General features: G+C 43.4%; 2 protein-coding genes across 7 annotated transcripts in view; one reads left to right on the top strand and one right to left on the bottom strand.

Annotated features, from left to right (window-relative positions):
* The window catches only part of MRE11 (MRE11 homolog, double strand break repair nuclease), a 30564-nt gene extending 21286 nt beyond the window's left edge, over window positions 1-9278 (bottom strand). Inside the window, exons 1-8 of one of the 6 annotated variants that reach the window (XM_083736642.1) lie at window positions 9082-9204; window positions 6359-6442; window positions 5959-5984; window positions 5268-5368; window positions 4964-5102; window positions 3931-4091; window positions 3652-3739; window positions 1770-1911 (exon numbers count right to left, since the gene is read on the bottom strand). In XM_083736642.1, the coding sequence (XP_083592768.1) occupies window positions 1770-1911; window positions 3652-3739; window positions 3931-4091; window positions 4964-5102; window positions 5268-5299 (562 nt within the window). In that variant the 5' untranslated portion in view covers window positions 5300-5368; window positions 5959-5984; window positions 6359-6442; window positions 9082-9204. The other 5 variants (XM_083736643.1, XM_083736641.1, XM_083736640.1 and 2 more) reach the window with 5 other exon arrangements.
* Window positions 9279-9353: 75 nt separating this feature from the next.
* ANKRD49 (ankyrin repeat domain 49) lies at window positions 9354-18725 on the top strand. The gene is made up of 4 exons (XM_083737420.1): window positions 9354-9466; window positions 9643-9763; window positions 13352-13775; window positions 15876-18725. Exons 3-4 carry the CDS (start codon window positions 13515-13517, stop codon window positions 16335-16337), a joined length of 723 nt encoding a protein of 240 aa, XP_083593546.1. The 5' UTR covers window positions 9354-9466; window positions 9643-9763; window positions 13352-13514; the 3' UTR covers window positions 16338-18725.
* Window positions 18726-20069: the final 1344 nt, after the last annotated feature.

The raw sequence follows: 20069 nt of genomic DNA, 5'->3' as shown, positions 1-20069 counted from the left end.
AACCTTTTCAGCAGGGGGCTGGTCCACTGTCCCTCAGACCTTGTGGGGGGCCGGACTATACTTTGGGGGGGGGGGGAAATGAACGAATTCCTATGCCCCACAAATAACCCAGAGATGCATTTTAAATAAAAGGACACATTCTACTCATGTAAAAACATCAGGCAGGCCCCACAAATAACCCAGAGATGCATTTTAAATAAAAGCACACATTCTACTCATGTAAAAAACACCAGGCAGACCCCACAAGTAACCCAGAGATGCATTTTAAATAAAATAACCCAGAGATGCATTTTAAATAAAAGAATGTGTGCTTTTATTCTACTCATGTAAAAACATGCTGATTCCTGGACCATCCGCGGGCCGGATTTAGTAGGCGAATGGGCCGGATCCGGCCCCTGGGCCTTAGTTTGCCTACCCATGAGCTATGGCATCCAGTGATCCATCTTGGTGAGTTGGGCAAGAAGTGGATGCCTACTGCCAAAGTATTTATTATCAAGCCTGACTAAAAGGAGAGCGGCAATCTCAATTGTTTAGGTTTCTAGAATATTTAAAACCTGATTCCGCCCCCGCCCCCTGAACAGTTTCTAAAAGAAATGCAAGTGCTGGATGGAAGCAAAGCAGGGAAAACATGCCAACAATAAATTGGCAGGCCAAAGCAGCAGCAGAGAAATCTGGGGGGAAATAGGTTCCGGAACCATGTGCTCGAGAGTTTATTGTTCTGTTTTGGGGAAGTGCTGTAGCTCAGAAGTGAGGCATCTGTTTTGCACACAGAAGGTCCCTGGTTCGAGAGAATCATATCTGAATTCTTGGACAGCTGCTGCCAGTCAATGTAGACAATACTGCTCTAGATGGACAATCTAGCTTGCTGTATTCCTACACTGTGCTATCTACCAGCTCAGGCCGATTTGCCTCACATCTGCAATCTACATGAACTTCCTTTTACAGTGGTACCTCGTTTTTCAAACACAATCCATTCCAGAAGACCGTTCGAGTTCTGAAACTTTTGGAAACCGAAAACTCAATAGCCGACAGCTAGGCCTCAGGATCTTGCACTCAGCGGAAGCTGTGCGGCTTGTTCAAAAACCAAAGCATTTACTTCCGGGTTTACGGCGTTCAAAAACCAAAATGTTTGTTAATGGAGAAATTCGAAAACTGAGGTACCACTGTATTTGTTTAGTAAAATTTAAATACATCACTTGATTTTTTTTTAAAAAACAGGTGTTTGTGTGACTTCCACAAAGTAGTATTGGCAATGGCACTCAGGTTTCTGTAGAAAAGTAGGAGAATGAAAGAAATAGGAAAATGTGGTCAAGGAGACAGCAAGCAGGCCAGCACTAATGAACCAGGAAGACAGAGGCGGGAAAGTCAGTATTTAATTAAATAATAATAATAATAATAATAATAATAATGGATAGGGTTTTCAATGAGCCACAAATAATTTAATTATTAAATGCAAAGCACTTTTAATGCACTCATTGCTTACCATCTTTTCCCCCTTTGATTTACTGACAGGTATAATGGAAAGAGCTATTTGCTCTAATACCAACTTTTGAGACATCAAACCTAGGTTCCCCTCATTTGGTGAAAACCACAAATACTGGTCAACAGACTTAAGGTTTTCCATATCAAACTCCACTAAACTTACACCCCAGGATCATAAAGCTAATTCTAAAAAATAAAATTCACCATCTTCAGGCCAGACCTGATGTTCCTCCAAGATGTTATGGTTTCATTAAAGCCTTGCCACCATTCCAAAAAAAATAGCATACCTAATCCATAAAGAGCAATTTTGGAACTGCCCTTCTGAAGCAAAACAGGACTAATGTCTATCTTCTCTACAGATGGTGATCGTCCAAAATGATTCACAAGTCCTGCACAACTTAAGATGTCCAAAGCACAAAGAGCATCTGCCTGTAAGATAGATGAAGGAATATCTACAATTAGCATTTGTTTATCAAAGGTTGGCTTGGTCACCATTTAGTCCAGAAACACATGAAGTACAGATGAGGAAAATGTGCTCCAGCAAATGTTGGACTACAATTCCCATTAGCCACAGCCAGCCAGGGATGATAGTTGTAGTCCAGCAACAAGCAGAGGAACACAGGTTCACCAACCAATGTAAAGCATTTAAGGGAGGAAAATCTTGTATTCTTTTCCAAACTAGGCTTATAAATAACTACTAACCTGGTGCCTGTAACAGCCTCTAGGGCTAGGCATCTGGGCAAGAAAGCTTTTGTAAAGTGGATTTGATTCTTTTCCCTCCTTCTTCAGACCATCAATAGGCCACAAACAATGAACAGAGATATATGTAGACATAAAAGATATTTAAAATGCTAATATCTTTGTGGACCTTAAGAGGAATAAACTAGAATTGATTACATGGTAAGTGTACATGTTTATGCCATTAAAAAGCATGTTTTATCCTAGGCCCACAAAGGAAACAGAGTGCCACATCAACCACATTTTCAGCACTTTATGTAACAAGTTTATGCCTTCTTAAAAAGCATAGATCATTTAAAAACCTCAATGCAACTATTTCAAAATTACAATGTAAGCCACCATAACCGTTTCATACAACAATTAAGACAGTAGTTTACCTAGGCACCAATGTTGCAATCTCACTAAGGCTACAATCCTAACCCAAATTACCTGGAAGCCCCAATGACCTCAATAGAACTTACTTCCAAGTAGACATTATTAGGGCTGTACTGTAAGGACATCAATGCGTAAATCATAGAATCATAGAGTTGGAAGAGACCACAAGGGCCATCGAGTCCAACCCCCTGCCAAGCAGGAAACACCATCAGAGCACTCCTGACATATGGTTGTCAAGCCTCTGCTTAAAGACCTCCAAAGAAGGAGACTCCACCACACTCCTTGGCAGCAAATTCCACTGTCGAACAGCTCTTACTGTCAGGAAGTTTTTCCTAATGTTTAGGTGGAATCTTCTTTCTTGTAGTTTGGATCCATTGCTCCGTGTCCGCTTCTCTGGAGCAGCAGAAAACAACCTTTCTCCCTCCTCTATGTGACATCCTTTTATATATTTGAACATGGGTATCATATCACCCCTTAACCTCCTCTTCTTCAGGCTAAACATGCCCAGCTCCCTAAGCCGTTCCTCATAAGGCATCGTTTCCAGGCCTTTGACCATTTTGGTTGCCCTCCTCTGGACACGTTCCAGTTTGTCAGTGTCCTTCTTGAACTGTGGTGCCCAGAACTGGACACAGTACTCCAGGTGAGGTCTGACCAGAGCAGAATACAGTGGCACTATTACTTCCCTTGATCTAGATGCTATACTCCTATTGATGCAGCCCAGAATTGCATTGGTTTTAGCTGCCGCGTCACACTGTTGGCTCATGTCAAGTTTGTGGTCAACCAAGACTCCTGGATCCTTTTCACATGTACTGCTCTCAAGCCAGGTGTCACCCATCTTGTATTAGTGCCTCTCATTTTTTTTTTGCCCAAGTGCAATACTTTACATTTCTCCCTGTTAAAATTCATCTTGTTTGTTTTGGCCCAGTTCTCTAATCTGTCAAGGTCGTTTGCTCGATTCTGATGTTTAAACTCTTTACTAATCTTCTGAAGGTTTGTCATATCCAATAATTCATTTAGCCTACTAGTTATCAACTTTTGTATAACAAAAGATCTTACCCCTGTTGGATCATCATGGTTGCCATGAATACTAAAAACTGGAATAGAAATGTTGAGATTGTCATCTTGGTAGTTCACCCAAGGGAACCTGAACAGGAAAGCAAAGTTTAAGCAAAGTTTAAGTTCATTTATAAACAGAAATATCACAGCTCAAGTCATCACTTTTTACACTGAAACATGCCATAAATGAATGGCCACAGAATAATTATTATCATTTATTAAACTCAATTTAGAAAACGTTACAACTATGATAGTCAGTTTTATCATAAAGATACCTACTTGCTAAAACCAAAATTAACTGACTGGTCACTCAGAATTTCAAACTGTATAGGACGGTCGCCCATACAATATTTCCTTAATAATTCTAAGCAAGTATGTAATGTTTTTCTGGAAGGTTTGTTTTCATGAAAGAGATCGCCTCCTAATAAAAGAAAATCCACCTATAAAAAGGAAAGGGAAAAGTTATTTTAAAATATTGAAAACCATTTCCATTTATAATTTTTTACTTCAGTTTTGTAAAATCATACACCTTTGCAAAGAGTATTAATAAATAAATAAATAAATTGGCAGTATTACATTATTATTGTATTCATTATTCATAATAATATTATATACATCATATTAAACAGCTAAATTTCTCTGAGCAGTTTTTGGTTACCTAAAAGCAATTAACAGTGCAAACAAAATTTAAATAATCAAAATTAATCTTGCTCTTTCAGCACTGATTAGCCTCAAAAAAGTCATTAAATAGAGAACAGTACATAAAAGGGCAAATTTATCCAGGAATTTATACTGAGTAATAAATATTTAAGTTTGTAACTCTGTAAAATTAATATGTTCATTTTTAAAAATCAGCTATAATACATTATATATTACAGTGAAATTTCAAGAAACTGATGCATTGGCAGAACCACATCACTATTCCCACAATCTAACCCCATCTGTATTTCAACAATTTATGAACATTTTCTACAACACGTCACATCTCTGAAGCCATTTAAGTAAAATATCCTGCCACATGTAGCCCTTCATTACTATTCCAATCCTTGCTTATGGTTGAAGGCACTCAGGATGAGGAACCTGTGTTAAATCCAGCTCCCTTCAGCATCAGTCAGATGGCCCAGTGGTCCAGAGGGATGAGGGAAGCTGCAGTTCATCAACAATCTAAGGGACAACAGTTCCCCATCCCTGGCCTACACAATGCCATGGATTACATGGTACACAGAGAGCTGTTGGCACATTAAAACACTGATTTCTAGAAAATACTGGTCCCTTGATGCTAACCTTACAAAGTGTTATAAAACTGCCTTGCCTCATTATCTTGAGCAAGTTTCAATATTTCATCAAATGTTACAAACGTATCATTTCCACGTGCAGCATCCTTCTCCAAGTACCCAAGATGAATGTCGGTAGCAACCAAAATTTTAAATGTAGCATTTTCTTCATCATCACTAAACATGGAGGGGGGAAACAAAACACTGTTACTATGTGATTATACAACAATGAAGCATTTTGCAAAAGTCAGAAGTTGCATTCCCTGAATTCTACAACCATACAGACTCAATTCTATAAAAGGATTCACACAAAGGGAGACAAAATATTAGCAGGGGACTTACGTGGAAGTAGCAGGCCTCATCTCTGCAATCATACTGGCGCCCCAAACCCACGGGACTCCTCACAGTTCAACAGTGCAGCTGTACCACTGAACATTAAGAGACTGAAAAAAGGAGATTCAGAGTCAGGACCTAAGAGTAACATCCAAAAGAGGAAAATACTCAATGACAATCTATAGGCAAAGTATAAAACTGATACAGTAGTACCTCAGGTTACAAACACCTCGGGTTACAGCTCTAAATACACTTAACTCCATTGAAACAATAGGACTTTCTCCTCAGTAAACATGCATACAACTGCTTTGCATTGAAACTTATTTAATATTTGTTACAATAACAGCATAAAGTCATAATCAGCATGGCCTATGTATGTTGTCTACACACAAAAGAAAGTCCCTCTAAGTTTCCTTTAGAAAACCTGATGCTAAGAACACATAAACTTGGTCTTTGTGACAACGTTGGTTTTCTGTTGGTCATAAAGAAATTACTGGTTTTTCTGCGCATTTCTTTGAAGCCTCACCTTGAAAAGTGACAGCCCCACCTATGGAGGAAGACAAGCTAAAGCGTGGTGACTCAAAATTTTGACTGGCATTCCTCTTTTGAGATCATGCAATTCTACTGCAATCTTGGTATCTATAGTAACTTATCTATCCAAACACATCCTCTGGAATGGGCTGAGGCAGAATTACGGTACCTATCCCCAGAAAGATTTGAAAGGCACTATGAATCATACGCGGGACACGGGTGGCGCTGTGGGTAAAACCTCAGCGCCTAGGACTTGCCGATCGCATGGTCGGTGGTTCGAATCCCTGCGGCGGGGTGCGCTCCAGTCGTTCAGTCCCAGCGCCTGCCAACCTAGCAGTTCGAAAGCACCCCCGGGTGCAAGTAGATAAATAGGGACCGCTTACTAGCGGGAAGGTAAACGGTGTTTCCGTGTGCTGCGCTGGCTCGCCAGATGCAACTTGTCACGCTGGCCACGTGACCCGGAAGTGTCTTCGGACAGCGCTGGCCCCTGGCCTCTTGAGTGAGATGGGCGCACAACCCTAGAGTCGGACACGACTGGCCCGTATGGGCAGGGGTACCTTTACCTTTACCTTTATGAATCATACAGTGAGAACGGGAAGCCTCCTCCATTCTGGGATCCTGGCATAGAAAATGGCAGAGTGATCCAATCACACCTAATGGAATGATCAACTCCTTAGCAGAGTTTAACTGCACCTGCCTCCTCACCAATGACATGCACCTCTAAGCATTCACTAAAAATCATGCTTGCTTTTTGAGAAAACATTGATTCTTTTCTTCTTCATCCTCTGTGGAGGTTGACAGTGGCAGTAAGATTGTTTTTTGGGTTTTTTCTATCACAGAGAACTTGGGGGTAGAAGTAAAGATTTGTTTTTCTCCCTTTCCATTGGGCCTTTGCAGGAAGCAGCAGCTAAACACCACTGGTCTTTTTTGAGGAAAAAATCTCATGCTGAATAAAATCTACAGTGGTACCTTGGGTTACAGATGCTTCAGGTAACAGACGCTTCAGGTTACAGACTCCGCTAACCCAAAAATAGTACCTCGGGTTAAGAACTTTGTTTCAGGATGAGAACAGAAATTGTGTGGCGGCGGTGCAGCGGCAGCAGGATGCCCCATTAGCTCAAGTGGTACCTCAGGTTAAGAACAGTTTCAGGTTAAGAACGGACCTCTGGAACTAATTAAGTTCTTAACCCGAGGTACTACTGTACTTCATTTCCTTCTACAGAGGGGGAAATGTTTTATTTCTCCTGAGTCAAGCTTTTGCAGCAAATGCTAGCAGTGTCTCGCTACCGTATCCTGCAAAAACATAATAGGAAGAGAAAGAAGGAAATTGGGTAGCTTCTTTCCCTTTCCATAATGCTGAATTCAAGTGATGCTGGAGTGTTTTGCAAACGTGAAGTGTTGTTTAAGTATTTTGGAAGCACATCTATTGAGTTTTGCTCCAACAAATGAAACATCATTTGTTTATTATAAAAAAATTAAAACATCATTCAATAGGAATACCTATTATGTAATAGGCGTTTATATAAAAGAAAAAACCCCAAAACAATAAAAATATAGGTAAAACAAATAAAACTGATTGTGAAACAGACAGACCATAAAGGCAACAAAATTGTAAGATCCAGATTAATAACAATAATCAAAATTAAGTCTAAAAGGCCTGTTAGTTTCTTTTTAAAATTATTTTGCCTGGCACCAAAGGGACAACAAAGGAGGCCCTAAAAGATAAGCACATCAAAACTGGGCGGAACTCATGCATGGACACAGCAAGCAACTTCCCCTGTAGGTAGATGATTCTGCTGAGATGTCTGGCATGAGGTGTGATATAATGATCACAGTCCATGGAATTCCAGATACTTGATTAGCAGATACACAGCAGGCAGCCTCCACTATGGGCAGCTAATTCAACTTTAATCTTAATGTGAAAGGTGATCAAATGATCATGGTGATGCCAGAGGCTTATTCAGGAAGCGGCACAGCCAGAACACTGCATCATGAAGAGACACAGCAGGCAACCACCACATGAGGTGAGGAAGATGCAAATACAAGATCAGGCCTTCCGGGTGGCTCCTTCCCCCTCCGTACACACTCTGTGACCTCTTCTAGCACTGCCTTTTATCTATTCAGCTGCGCTTTTAGATTTCCATCAAAGGTTCTTAACCAACCTTCAGGTAAGCCACTTTGGGCCACTCTGCAGGAAAGAGGCTAATGAAAGCAACAAACAAACAAACTGTTTCTGCTTAAGTCCCGGGGTGACAGATTGATCACACCCAAATAGAAACACCAGCTGCTTTTCCCCTGGAAAGAGGCACTTGCCAAAGCAGAGACTCATGGAGAGACACGGCAGGCAACATCCTCTATGGGTAGAAAATGACTCCTTGGGGTAGCTCCGTGGGTACTAGAGCGAACTTGGCCCTCCAGATGTTTTAAGACTACAATTCCCATCATCTCTGACCACTGTTCCTGTTAGCTAGGAATGATGGGAGTTGTAGGCGAAAATCATCTGGAGGGCCGAGTTTGCCTATAGGTAAAGGTAAAGGTCCATTAGGTCCAGTCATGGCCGCCTCTGGGGTTGCGGCGCTCATCTCGCTTTACTGGCCGAGGGAGCCGGTGTACAGCTTCTGGGTCATATGGCCAGCATGACTAAGCCACTTCTGGCAAACCAGAGCAGTGCACAGAAACACTGTTTACCTTCCCGCCGGAGTGGTACCTATTTATCTACTTGCACTTTGATATGCTTTCAAACTGCTAGGTTGGCAGGAGCAGGGACCGAGCAACGGGAGCTTACCCCGATGCGGGGATTCAAGCCTTCTGATCGGCAAGTCCTAGGCTCTGTGGTTTAACCCACAGCGCCACCCGCGTCCCTTTCGAGTTTGCCTATGCCTGCTCTTAAATCTCAGTCAGGGCTATGAGTTCGAGCCCCGTATTGGGCAAATGTTTCCTGCATTGCAGGGGGCACGACTAGATGACTTCCGTGGGCCCTTACACTTCTGTGGAATCTACTGCAGCCTCGACGTGAGGGAGGAATCAATGGAACAAGCGTGTAACGCAAGACACGCAGCCTCCTGCACGTGGGAAGAGACCCTTTTCTTTTTGGTCCAGTTATTTCCTTTCTTTCCCTGGAGGCGCAGGCTATTTTGGGGGTGGGGGATGGGGAAGATGTCTGAATTCTACTTTAAAAGCGAAACTTCTCCCGCGGGGGGCGGGAACGGGCGAACTAGGCCGCAGCATCTACCGGAGCCCCAGCTCCCCTGATGCCGCCTCACGCGGCGCCTCACGCATCCCGCGCTCTTACCCTCCTTCCCGGCGCGCGGCCTACGACGCAACGCCTCCAGTTTCCATAGCGCCGCGGCTATTGGGAGCGAGGAAGGAGAGAGAAATAACCCCGCCCCTTTCCAGGCGCGCACGCGCAAGGCAAGGCCCATCTCGCGACAAGCGTCCTGAACCCCGCCCCCTGCCTCCGAGCTAGCTCCTCCTTTTCCCTTCGTACCCAATGCACGCTTCAGGCCACGCCCCCTCTCCTCTTCTAAACCCGGTTCCCCAAGCACTGCAGGCAATCCCCACTGCGCAGCCGCAGCAAGGGTGAAAGAAAGGCCCGAGGAAGGCCGGAAGTCCCGCGGCGCCTGGGGTTCCTGCCGGTCATTCCTTGGCCCCGCCCCTTCCCCGGGCTGGAGGCGGGGGTGAGTTTTCCCCGCGGCGCGTCCGAGGCGGGCTGCTGCGAAAGCCCTGCAGAGGTGCCAGCCGAGGGGCTCCGTCTTTCGGGCGTCGCTTGCAAAAAAAGGGGGGAGGCAAGGGATATTAATTATTATTATTTTTTAAATATGATGGGTTAATGAATTGCTTTTTATTTTGCCAGCCTTTGCAAACCTGATGCTTCTGGTTCTGGAGCGCTGCAGCTTGTTGCAAAAAAGAGAGAGAGAGAATCACGGCATGTGTCTGCTAAGCCCCGTTGAGTTCAATGGGACTTCTTGCTCAAGGTAAGGATACAGGGGAGTTGCTGCAGCGAGCAGTGGGATTTTGCAAGCGGAGGAGCGCAAATGTCAGTTTCCTTGGAAACCAGGATGCAGCTGGGTATTTTTTATTTTATACACCGCTTGATTTTACCAGCAAAGTAACAAACCTCAAAGTGGTTTACGGAAAGCATAAAATCAGGAGAACATTTACCGTGCATTATAACAAAAAGTTAGAACACTAAATCAGATCAAAACTCATGTCAGCATTTCTAAGCACCTGGGACGGCTATTTAGCAGGCACCGAAAAGAGCACAGTGTACTTTTTAGCTCTGGCATAAGTAATGTGAAGGTTGCAACCCAAAGAGCTTTCTTTCTGGTAGAGCCGTGAGCAATTCTTAGGCGATTGTTTTGCATGTTGAAGCTCGGGGCCGTCTTTAGCATATGCGGCACTGGGGTGCAAAAAGCTGCGCAACACCCCCAATTTGGGGGGAGGGCAGGCCAAAGTTGTTGAGATTTTGGGGGGCATGCAACTCTCTCCCATGCCACTGTGAGTGGAGGGAAGAGAGCAACCCCCACAGCGGCTTGGGTGCACAACTCTCTCCCATGCTGCTGCAATGGGAGAGCAATCCCCACAGAGGCTTGGGAGGGAAGCTGCACACCTCATGTGAGCAGCATGCGTGTGCTGGGCGCGCCTCTTGACAGCCCACCAATCCCAGGCGCGCAGGAGGGTGGAGCCGGCTGACTGCCTCAGAGCAGCAGAAAAGCCTGCGGCGCTCTGAAGGGCTCTGCTCCACCTGGCAGCGGCTGGCAGCTGGCCTGGCTCTTCAATCCCTGGACTCCTAGCCTTGCGCCCCTGAGAGCCCAGCGCCCGGGTGCTGCACACCCCTAGTGCCTATGGGTAAGCCGGCCCTGTTGAGGCTTAATATAGTTTTTGTTTACAATATACAAAGCAGGTACAGGCTTCTTGTGCCCTGAGCTAGGGCAGCTAGCCGCAAAAGAGGACCATTCATTTTCCACTGTGTAAAGGTAAAGGGACCCCTGACCATTAGGTCCAGGCGTGGACGACTCTGGGGTTGCGGTGCTCATCTCGCTTTATTGGCCAAGGGAGCCGGCGTACAGCTTCCGGGTCATGTGGTCAGCATGACTAAGCCGCTTCTGGCGAACCAGAGCAGCGCACGGAAACGCCGTTTACCTTCCCGCCGGAGTGGTACCTATTTATCTACTTGCACTTCGATGTGCTTTAGAACTGCTAGGTGGGCAGGAGCTGGGACTGAACAACAGGAGCTCACCCCGTCACAGGGATTCAAACCGTCGACCTGCTGATCGGCAAGTCCTAGACTCGGTGGTTTAAGCCACAGTGCAGAGGGTATTTTAGTGCGTGAAGTTTTGAGTGACAAGCTGTACCTGCTGAAATCCCTCTTCTACACAATTGCCAGAGGCTGCATACCTAGTCCTTCAGGGGCACAGTTAACCCATTCAGGACCAGGGAGTCCTCCACAGCTGCCCGCCTCCTGTTCCCCCAAAACAGTACTTCTAACCCTAGCCTGCCGGAAAGCATCAAACAGTGTGACCAAGGCAATTTCAGTGAATCCCAACTGGAAGGGATCCAATGGGGGGGGGGGGGAGCCAATGCAATTCTGGGCTGCATCAATAGGAGTATAGCATCTAGATCAAGGGAAGTAATAGTGCCACTGAATTCTGCTCTGGTCAGACCTCACCTGGAGTACTGTGTCCAGTTCTGGGCACCACAGTTCAAGAAGGACACTGACAAACTGGAACGTGTCCAGAGGAGGGCAACCAAAATGGTCAAAGGCCGGAAAACGATGCCTTATGAGGAACGGCTAAGGGAGCTGGGCATGTTTAGCCTGGAGAAGAGGAGGTTAAGGGGTGATATGATAGCCATGTTCAAATATATAAAAGGATGTCACATAGAGGAGGGAGAAAGGTTGTTTTCTGCTGCTCCAGAGAAGCGGACACGGAGCAATGGATTCAAACTACAAGAAAGAAGATTCCACCTAAACATTAGGAAGAACTTCCTGACAGTAAGAGCTGTTAGACAGTGGAATTTGCTGCCAAGGAGTGTGGTGGAGTCTCCTTCTTTGGAGGTCTTTAAGCAGAGGCTTGACAACCATATGTCAGGAGTGCTCTGATGGTGTTTCCTGCTTGGCAGGGGGTTGGACTCGATGGCCCTTGTGGTCTCTTCCAACTCTATGATTCTATGATTCTTCAAGTTGAGATCGTATATTTCCTCTACTTGAGAATCCTTCCTTCAGGTCCTGGCTCTGAGGCAAGGCACATGGGTAGCTAACTGACCTTGTCGGCTGCAGTGCCCAGGATTTCGAACAGCATCCCAAGAGAATTTTAACTGATCCCCTCGCGGTCTGCTTCTTAGACAGGTGGCAGTGACTATTCTATTCAAGCAATCTTCTGTAGGAGTCTGATTTTATTATAATATATAGCTTTGTGGCATCGTAAAGACTGACAGATCTATTATGTGAGATAGCCTTCCCCCAGATTCTGGGGGAAGCCTGTCAGATTCCCCCGCCCCTCCAATTAGCTTGCATGGCTAATTGCATTATGGGAGTATTAGTACAAAAAAAGAAGGTCAGCAGTTTGGGGAAGGCTGCCATAGGTTTTCATGAGCCACAGTCCCATTTCATCAAATGCATTATGGTATTATGAGTTTGTCTACAGCGATATCGGAGGGGAACAAAACAAGTAGACTGTTAATCACACTGGCTAATGCATCTGATGAAGTGCACTGTATTACACTAAGACTCATTCCCTAATAAATTGGTTACTCTTTACACTGCCATAAGACTCTTTTACTGCTTTTGGAATGTTTTGACTATGTATTTTGCAGCCCTTTCAAGATTGTTTGTATTTTGTTGTGAACTTGAACCATAGTTTTTTCCTTGATTTTATTATATAGCTGTCTTCATATTTGTAAGCCTCCTTGTTTGGTTTACTTAAAAATAGATAGGGGCATGTAAATTAATCAGTAATAGTAATAATAAGATTGGGAAGGACAGGGAGGAAATCTTACTGGCCTAAGTTTGGACATACCATATTTTTTGCTCTATACAACTCACTTTTTCCCTCCTAAAAAGTAAGGGGAAATGTGTGTGCGTCTTACGGAGCGAATGCAGACTGCGCAGCTATCCCAGAAGCCAGAACAGCAAGAGGGATTGCAGCTTTCACTGTTCAGCGATCCCTCTTGCTGTTCTGGCTTCTGAGATTCAGAATATTTTTTCCCCTTGTTTTCCTCCTCCAAAAACTAGGTGCGTCTTGTGTGTCTTATAGAGCGAAAAATACGGTAATTGCCACAGTCTCGCTACACAATGCTCTCGAAGATATCTAACAAAATGACTAAGCTTTGTGTGATGCCATAAAATGCCGTCTTCTACAATACCTATTCACTTTAGCTGACCTTTCATAGGAGGCGTAAGGTCTGATATAAGTCGGGATTTGAGAGCAGAAGGATTCCTTTTTTTTGCTCCTGCACGGCCACAATTTTTATATTTTTTTTAGCATTAAATGCCAAGAACTTATATCTTTTTTGTGTGTACTGGTCACTGTATTAATCATTTCTTAATTTTTCTTTCTCTAAAGGTTGCCATGATGTTAATGCAATCTATGCCACTAGCCTTTGCTAGCTGTTTCTATGTGCTTGTAAAATCTCATGATGAACAATCAGGAGCTGAAATGAGCTAGAAGAAGAGAAGGAGGAACTATTTCACGTGTAAATTGGGGCTTGAGAACTCAAGTCTGCAGAATGAATGAAAGTGGGAAATCCTCAGAGAAGAACATAGAGGAGGATGCAAAAGATTATAGAGATTTTCCTGAGAGCTTTAACCAGCTTGAATTGTTGGAGACCCACCGGCACCTGATCCCCACAGGAACACAGAGTCTTTGGTCTGGAGATTCTGACGATGAAGATCAGGAAGAAAAAACCGAGGAATGGTACCAGGCTCAAGAGAAGAAGCTGGAAAACAACCCAGATAAGCTTCTGCTTTGGGCAGCAGAAAAAAATAGAGTAAGCCATTTCATAATCACATTTCGGAAATTCATATTGGGGCTGTGTGTGTTGTGCCAGAAACCTAAATTTCTTCAACCTGATGTGGACAATCATTCCAGGCTTCATGATTTATGAAGCTGATAATGAGTGCCAAAGCTGAGCGCTCTTCCTTTCCGTTCTCCCTCCTCTCATCATGTTCTGGCTTTGGCACAAAGTTGTTGATGATTTATTATTATCACAAATGAACGATTCATTACATTTGTTAGGCACTTTGTACAAAAAAAAAAGTCTCAAAATGCTTTAATTGGATACAATACCAACAGATAAAATAAATTAGAAGGCAAAGATCTAGCAAACTATACAATACAAAATTCGTAAAAAGCTCATCTAAGAGTGCAATAGGCCTACCTCCCTGCCTTGGCCCCCACCCAACTAAAGGATGAGCACCACAGTGGATGCTAACTTAAATATTATCCAAGAACTGGATTCTTTTAAGCTATTTTCCTGATTTGTTAACCCTAAGTCACAGTACCCCAGTGAAGACTTTTTTTTCTGGCTGAATACTAACCAGGAACATCTAATCAAAACCAGGGTACAGTGAGGGAACCGAGGGTTGCTCAGACCTGGTACCCATTCCTAGCTTCATAAATAAAGTTTAGTGAAGCCCTGGATTATTGTCAGAATTGGGGCACTGTGGCATGCTTCCTGCTATGCAGAAAAACTGTACAGTGGTACCCCGGGTTAAGTACTTAATTCGTTCTGGAGGTCCATACTTAACCTGAAACTGTTCTTAACCTGAAGCACCACTTTAGCTAATGGGGCCTCCTGCTGCTGCCGCACCGCCGGAGCACGATTTCTGTTCTCATCCTGAAGCAAAGTTCTTAACCTGAAGCACTTTTTCTGGGTTAGCGGAGTCTGTAACCTGAAGCGTTTGTGGTACCTGAGGTACCACTGTAGTTGCGAAGTGGGATTTGATGTTTCATCTCCATGCTGCTTAAGTGGTTTTGCACAGAAGTCAAGGCCAATAAACATCCTTGTTTATTGTGTGCTATAATCAAAGCAATTCTCTTAAGAGGTTTTAGTATTACTTCACTCTGTCCCGGCAAGAGCTCTTGCACAATAGAGATCCGATGGAATGTGGTGGATAGAGTGTCAGGCTAGGAACAGAGAGACCCAGGTTCAGATCCCCACTCTGCCTTAAACCTCGTTCGGTGATCTCGGGCCAATCACTCTTTCTCTCCATACATCCAGTTGTAAGGGGGGGAAAAGGAAGGGAAGACCCATGTACAGTGGTACCTCAGGGTAAGAACTTAATTCGTTCTGGAGGTCCGTTCTTAACCTGAAACTGTTCTTAACCTGAAGCACCACTTCAGCTAATGGGGCCTCCCACTGCTACTGGGCCACTGCTGCGCGATTTCTGTTCTCATTCTGAAGCAAAGCTCTTAACCCGAGGTACTATATCTGGGTTAGTGGAGTCTGTAACCTGAAGTGTCTGTAACCCAAGGTACCACTGTATATCACTCCAAAGCCCTTCCAGGAGAGATGGGGCAAAAACATCATATCTAAGTCAACTCTGTGTTCCATTATTACTATTTATTAAATAATTTTGAATACCACCCTTCATCCGAAGATCACAGGGCAATTCACAACATAAAAATACAAAACGAAAACATGAAATGCATAATAAAAACTGAAGCAAACAAACCAATAATTCCCCTCCCAAGGAACACATTCAAAAAGCCATAGAATGTTAATGAGCCGAACGCCTGGTTGAAGAGAAACATTTTCCTCTGGCACCTAAAGATATGTAATGAAGGAACCAGGCGAGTCTCGTGGGGGAGAACATCCCACAAACTGGGGAGCCACTGCAAAAAAGGCCTTTTCTGTGTTGCCATGCTCTGGCCCTCTCATGGGGGAAGCACACGAAAAAGGGTCTCAGGCGGTGATCACACATAGTCCAGGACAGGTCACATCATTAAGCTGAGAGAGAATAAATTTGACTGAGGTTTATAGCCAAGCAAAGTATTGGTTCAATGTCTTCAGTTCTACTCTTGCTGTAAAAGCAATGCGTCTAGCTTGCAGGCTTGCTGAAACTTATTTGTCTCTTCACCCCTGCAGCTCAGCACGGTGCAAAGGCTCCTGTCTCAAAACCTTGCTCCAGTAAATGTCCAGGATGAAGATTTCTATACCCCTCTCCACCGGGCTGCCTATAACGGGCACTTGGAAGTTGTACGGGAACTGATTGCCCACGGCGCGGATGTCCATGCCTTGACAGTGGATAGCTGGACTCCCCTGCACAGTGCCTGCAAGTGGAACAACACCAAGATAGCATCGTTCTTGCTCCAGCATGGGGCAGATATCAATGCTCAGACCAATGGCTTGCTGACTCCACTTCACCTTGCAGCAGGGAACCGGGAGAGCAAGGAAACCCTCGAACTCTTGCTCATGAATCGCTACCTAAAGCCAAATCTCAAGAACAACTTGGACGAGACAGCGTACGATATTGCCAGGAGAACTGATATATATCACTACCTGTTTGAGATTGTCGAAAGTTGCACAAATTCTGCGTCCGATTCTTAGAAGTTGCATACGTTTGAATGTCGAAACACACACACTGCCAGCGCCTTTGTAAGAAGTTCTCTTTGTAATTGCACTCAAAAGTCGGTGCTTTCAACCCCACCTCTTTGGTGTAGCTTTACTCTGTGAGATGCTGAAATGAGGTCTCGTTTTGTTACGATGTCATTATTTTTATACTATAAACCACTCTACCCTTAAACTTGTGAAACATTTCCACTTTTACTTGAAAAGCTTTGGAGGAATCCTAAATATCTTGGGGCCATTGAGAACTTAACGTGGGAGAAGTACTCTCATCTGTCAATCTCATATCCCAAAGCATGGGAATACACAGGAGTTGGGAACCAGCATTGTTTGAAACATTTGGGGTGTTTTGTTTTTTCCTTTTAAAACCATTGAGAATTACTGAGACCTCTCTGCTGACTTACAGGGGCTGTGCTTGAGCAGAAAGAAACCCGTACAGCCTCCAGGCAGTTGTAATGAGGTTAGCAGCTGCCCATCAACAGAGGAAAAATACTTTCTCAGCTATTAAAAACTGGGCTACCCTGAAATCAAAAAGTGCAATGTGATGGTCAGATTTCAGTGTCTGGTGCAATATATAATATACCTTGTCTGCCTACCTTCAAACCATAACATTTTATGTGCTCAGATTTTGCTTTTTAAAGGGATAACGTGAATGAATGGAAATAATATGCTGGGATGACATTATTTATTTGATGGCTGTGTGAGCAGGATTTGAATCCTCATTCAATCCTACTGATGAATTCAATTGTTGAAAGTTACGTGGATGCTTAACAGCGATTGATTTTTTCAGAAGCAAACCCGGGAGCAGAAAACATTATCCAGAAGTGGCACTATGAGATTTCAGAACTTGGTAATTCATGTACTTTCTTCCTTTGTTACATTTTCATATAATGGACAGGGATGAGCTGGATGTCATTTATGAACGAGAAGTAGCCTGTAGACACAAACAGAGGTTTTATCCATTCCAAAGATATTTGGGGCTGGTTCACATAATACTTCTAAAATACAAGTTTGAAAAAGTTCATGTAAACAGTAGGTGTTGTCTCTCTACGGCTACATGTAATTCCCCCCCTATAAATCATATTGACTTGTACCAGATAGAAATTGGTACAAATAGGTTCTCAATTTCATGTACAGTGTCAATGGGTAATGTATGAATTGACATACATGTAAACACTGTGTTTGCTCCTTTTGAATGTCTTGTGTGAATTAGCCCTAAATTAAAAGTCAGACCCACTGACATTGGGTGGTAATGTGATATTACCTCATAACTCGATTCACTGAGGCTGTTCTTGAATAAGTGGCCTAAAGGCTACAATCCGAAACTTGTAAGTTAAAACCCACTTAACTCTGAAATAGACAAACAATCATCAGTGGTAGATCAGCGAGGGAACTCTGGAGCAAAGTGGCTTGCATATTGAAACCAACAGTCCTTAATTTTGTAGTCCAAAGACCCAGTTCTGATTACTACTTACAGACTTGAACTTATTGACTAAATGTGGCTGTGTGTGCGGCACTCCAATGTGGTCTATAAACTACTTGAATTGACCAGAAAATTACTAGTAATTTTCATTGTTCATTTATCAGCAGACTTTGCTCCATATAATCACATAGTTCCTGCTAAAATCAGTAAAATAATTTCCCTAACTTACTAGAAAGTAAGCCTCATTGTAATTGTAATAGGCAGGTTTAGTTTTCTGAACTGATTACTGGTGCTTAGCATTAGGCTACACATTCTGCTGTTCTAACGGCACCTCTAAATAAATGTTTCAAGATTTGACATCCAAGCCATTTTACGTTAGTAGTATGCTAATTAAAGTGGCTAGCAGATCACCATCTTAAGGTTGCACTACAAATTTAAACTGCTTAGGAACCAGTTTAAATGTGACAATTTCTCCCAAAAGAACACCGTGACTTGTAGTTTTGTCAGTGCTGAGGCTTCACTGGAAAATGATTGCCAGTTTTATCTCAAACTGCAACTGCCATTCTGTGGTTGGGAGCTGTGACTAATAAGCAGGTCTGAAACCGTTTTAAAGGTGTAGTGTAGAAAAAGGAATTTTGTAGTACGTCTTTAAGTAGTGCAAAATTGCGAAGATCTACTGTAACTGAAAGCTGTAAAGCACTAGTAAGTTGTAACAGAGAGAACTGGAGTATTTATTATTGTATGAAACGACAAATACAGATGATATCAAACTTCACTTTAAAGATTTTTTTATTTTTTGTGAGGTACTTGTTAATGTTTGAAAACCGCATGAAAAGTGAAATGGAATGTAACTGAACTTAAATACAGGTAACACTTGAAATACAGTATACTGTAATTCTGCTGTGAGTCTTATTTAAAAATAAAATATTTAACACAGTGAAACGTGATCAGGTCTTCAGCTGCAAGGTTCGTTGCAATGATTTGTGGGTTGATTAAGAGCAGCACAGTACTTTGGATACTAACAGCTTTCAGAAATACAGTGCAGCTAAATATCTAAAGGTCTGTATTAAGGGGAAATGAGTAATTGTATGTGTGTCACTGAGGGATTGTGTAGAAGCTAGAGCACTTTCAGGAAAACCGACACTGTCCTTTAAAAAATTTAATTGCATGTATATGTTGGCATTTCTTTGAGACTGTGAGTGGGGCTCACTACTGCCTGCTTTTTACTGAGTTGAACTGCTAGTCTGTCTAGCTCAGCATTGTCTCAGCTGATTAGTAATATGCTTTTAAATAGAGATTCCAGAAATTGAGCCTGGGACCTTTTGCATTCAGAGCATGTTATTGGAACTGAGCTGTGGTCCTTTCTCATGCTCAGTGGGATTGTGACTCCTCATACCGTGTGGCCAGCTGCTGAATTTCAAAATCTGTTTGGGAAGCTGTGTTTTTGCTAGAACTAAGCCTATTTGCCAAATCATGGTGTGTTTGGTGGGAAAGTGCATCGTTTGTACCTTATCCTATGGGATTCTCAAGATATCCAAGATTGTAAGTATGCTTATAGAAACCCCACATACCATTTTAGTTTATCAGATGTATTTGCATTATATTTGGATGTCTTCTATGTGATGTCACTTCAGAAGCAAGTGGCAGCACACAGGGACCATACATATTTTAACTATGCTTTTCCCAGGCCTAGTCCAGCACACGGAAAGCACACAGCATGAACAAAGACATGGAGAATCTGGTAGCTGGCGTTCCCCATGGTAGCATTTCTGAAGCCTTAACCTCAAAATGTGCATTCAGCTAGAAAGCCTTGGTTATAGTCCTATGCAGTGAGTTTACCCAGCTCTATTAAAAAATGATTTTACAATACTACCCGATGCAGGTTTGCTTGGAAGTAAGTAAGTGTGGCATAGTGGTTAGAGTACTGGAGCTGGGTTAAAGTCCCCCCTCAGCCATGAAGTTCAGTGGGTGAACTTGGGCTTGTCACCGTCTCAGCCTAACTTGCCTCCCATGATTATGGTGTTAAAAATGGAGCAGGGGGAGAGAACCATGTTTGACCATTCTTGACCTTGGAGCAAAGGTGGAATAGTTGGCATCCATCTGCCTCAGGAGTCAATGGAGGAGTGAGCCTTTGGGGTCTGAAGTCAAAGTATTGGAAGGTTACAGCGCGTGTTGCAGCTGTAGAGAGTGATACGGGAAAGACATGTTTTGTTGGGTTTACATGAGCTACAATATTCTTAATTGTGTGTTTCATTTAAGGGCTCCCCCCCCCCCCTTGAAGTCAACAGTTG

Source organism: Podarcis gaigeae (genome assembly GCF_964106915.1).
Source record: "Podarcis gaigeae genome assembly, chromosome: 4".
Taxonomy (NCBI): Eukaryota; Metazoa; Chordata; class Lepidosauria; order Squamata; family Lacertidae; genus Podarcis; species Podarcis gaigeae.
The sequence above is the reverse complement of the archived record's forward strand: the minus strand, read 5'-3'. Positions and strand labels throughout refer to the sequence as shown.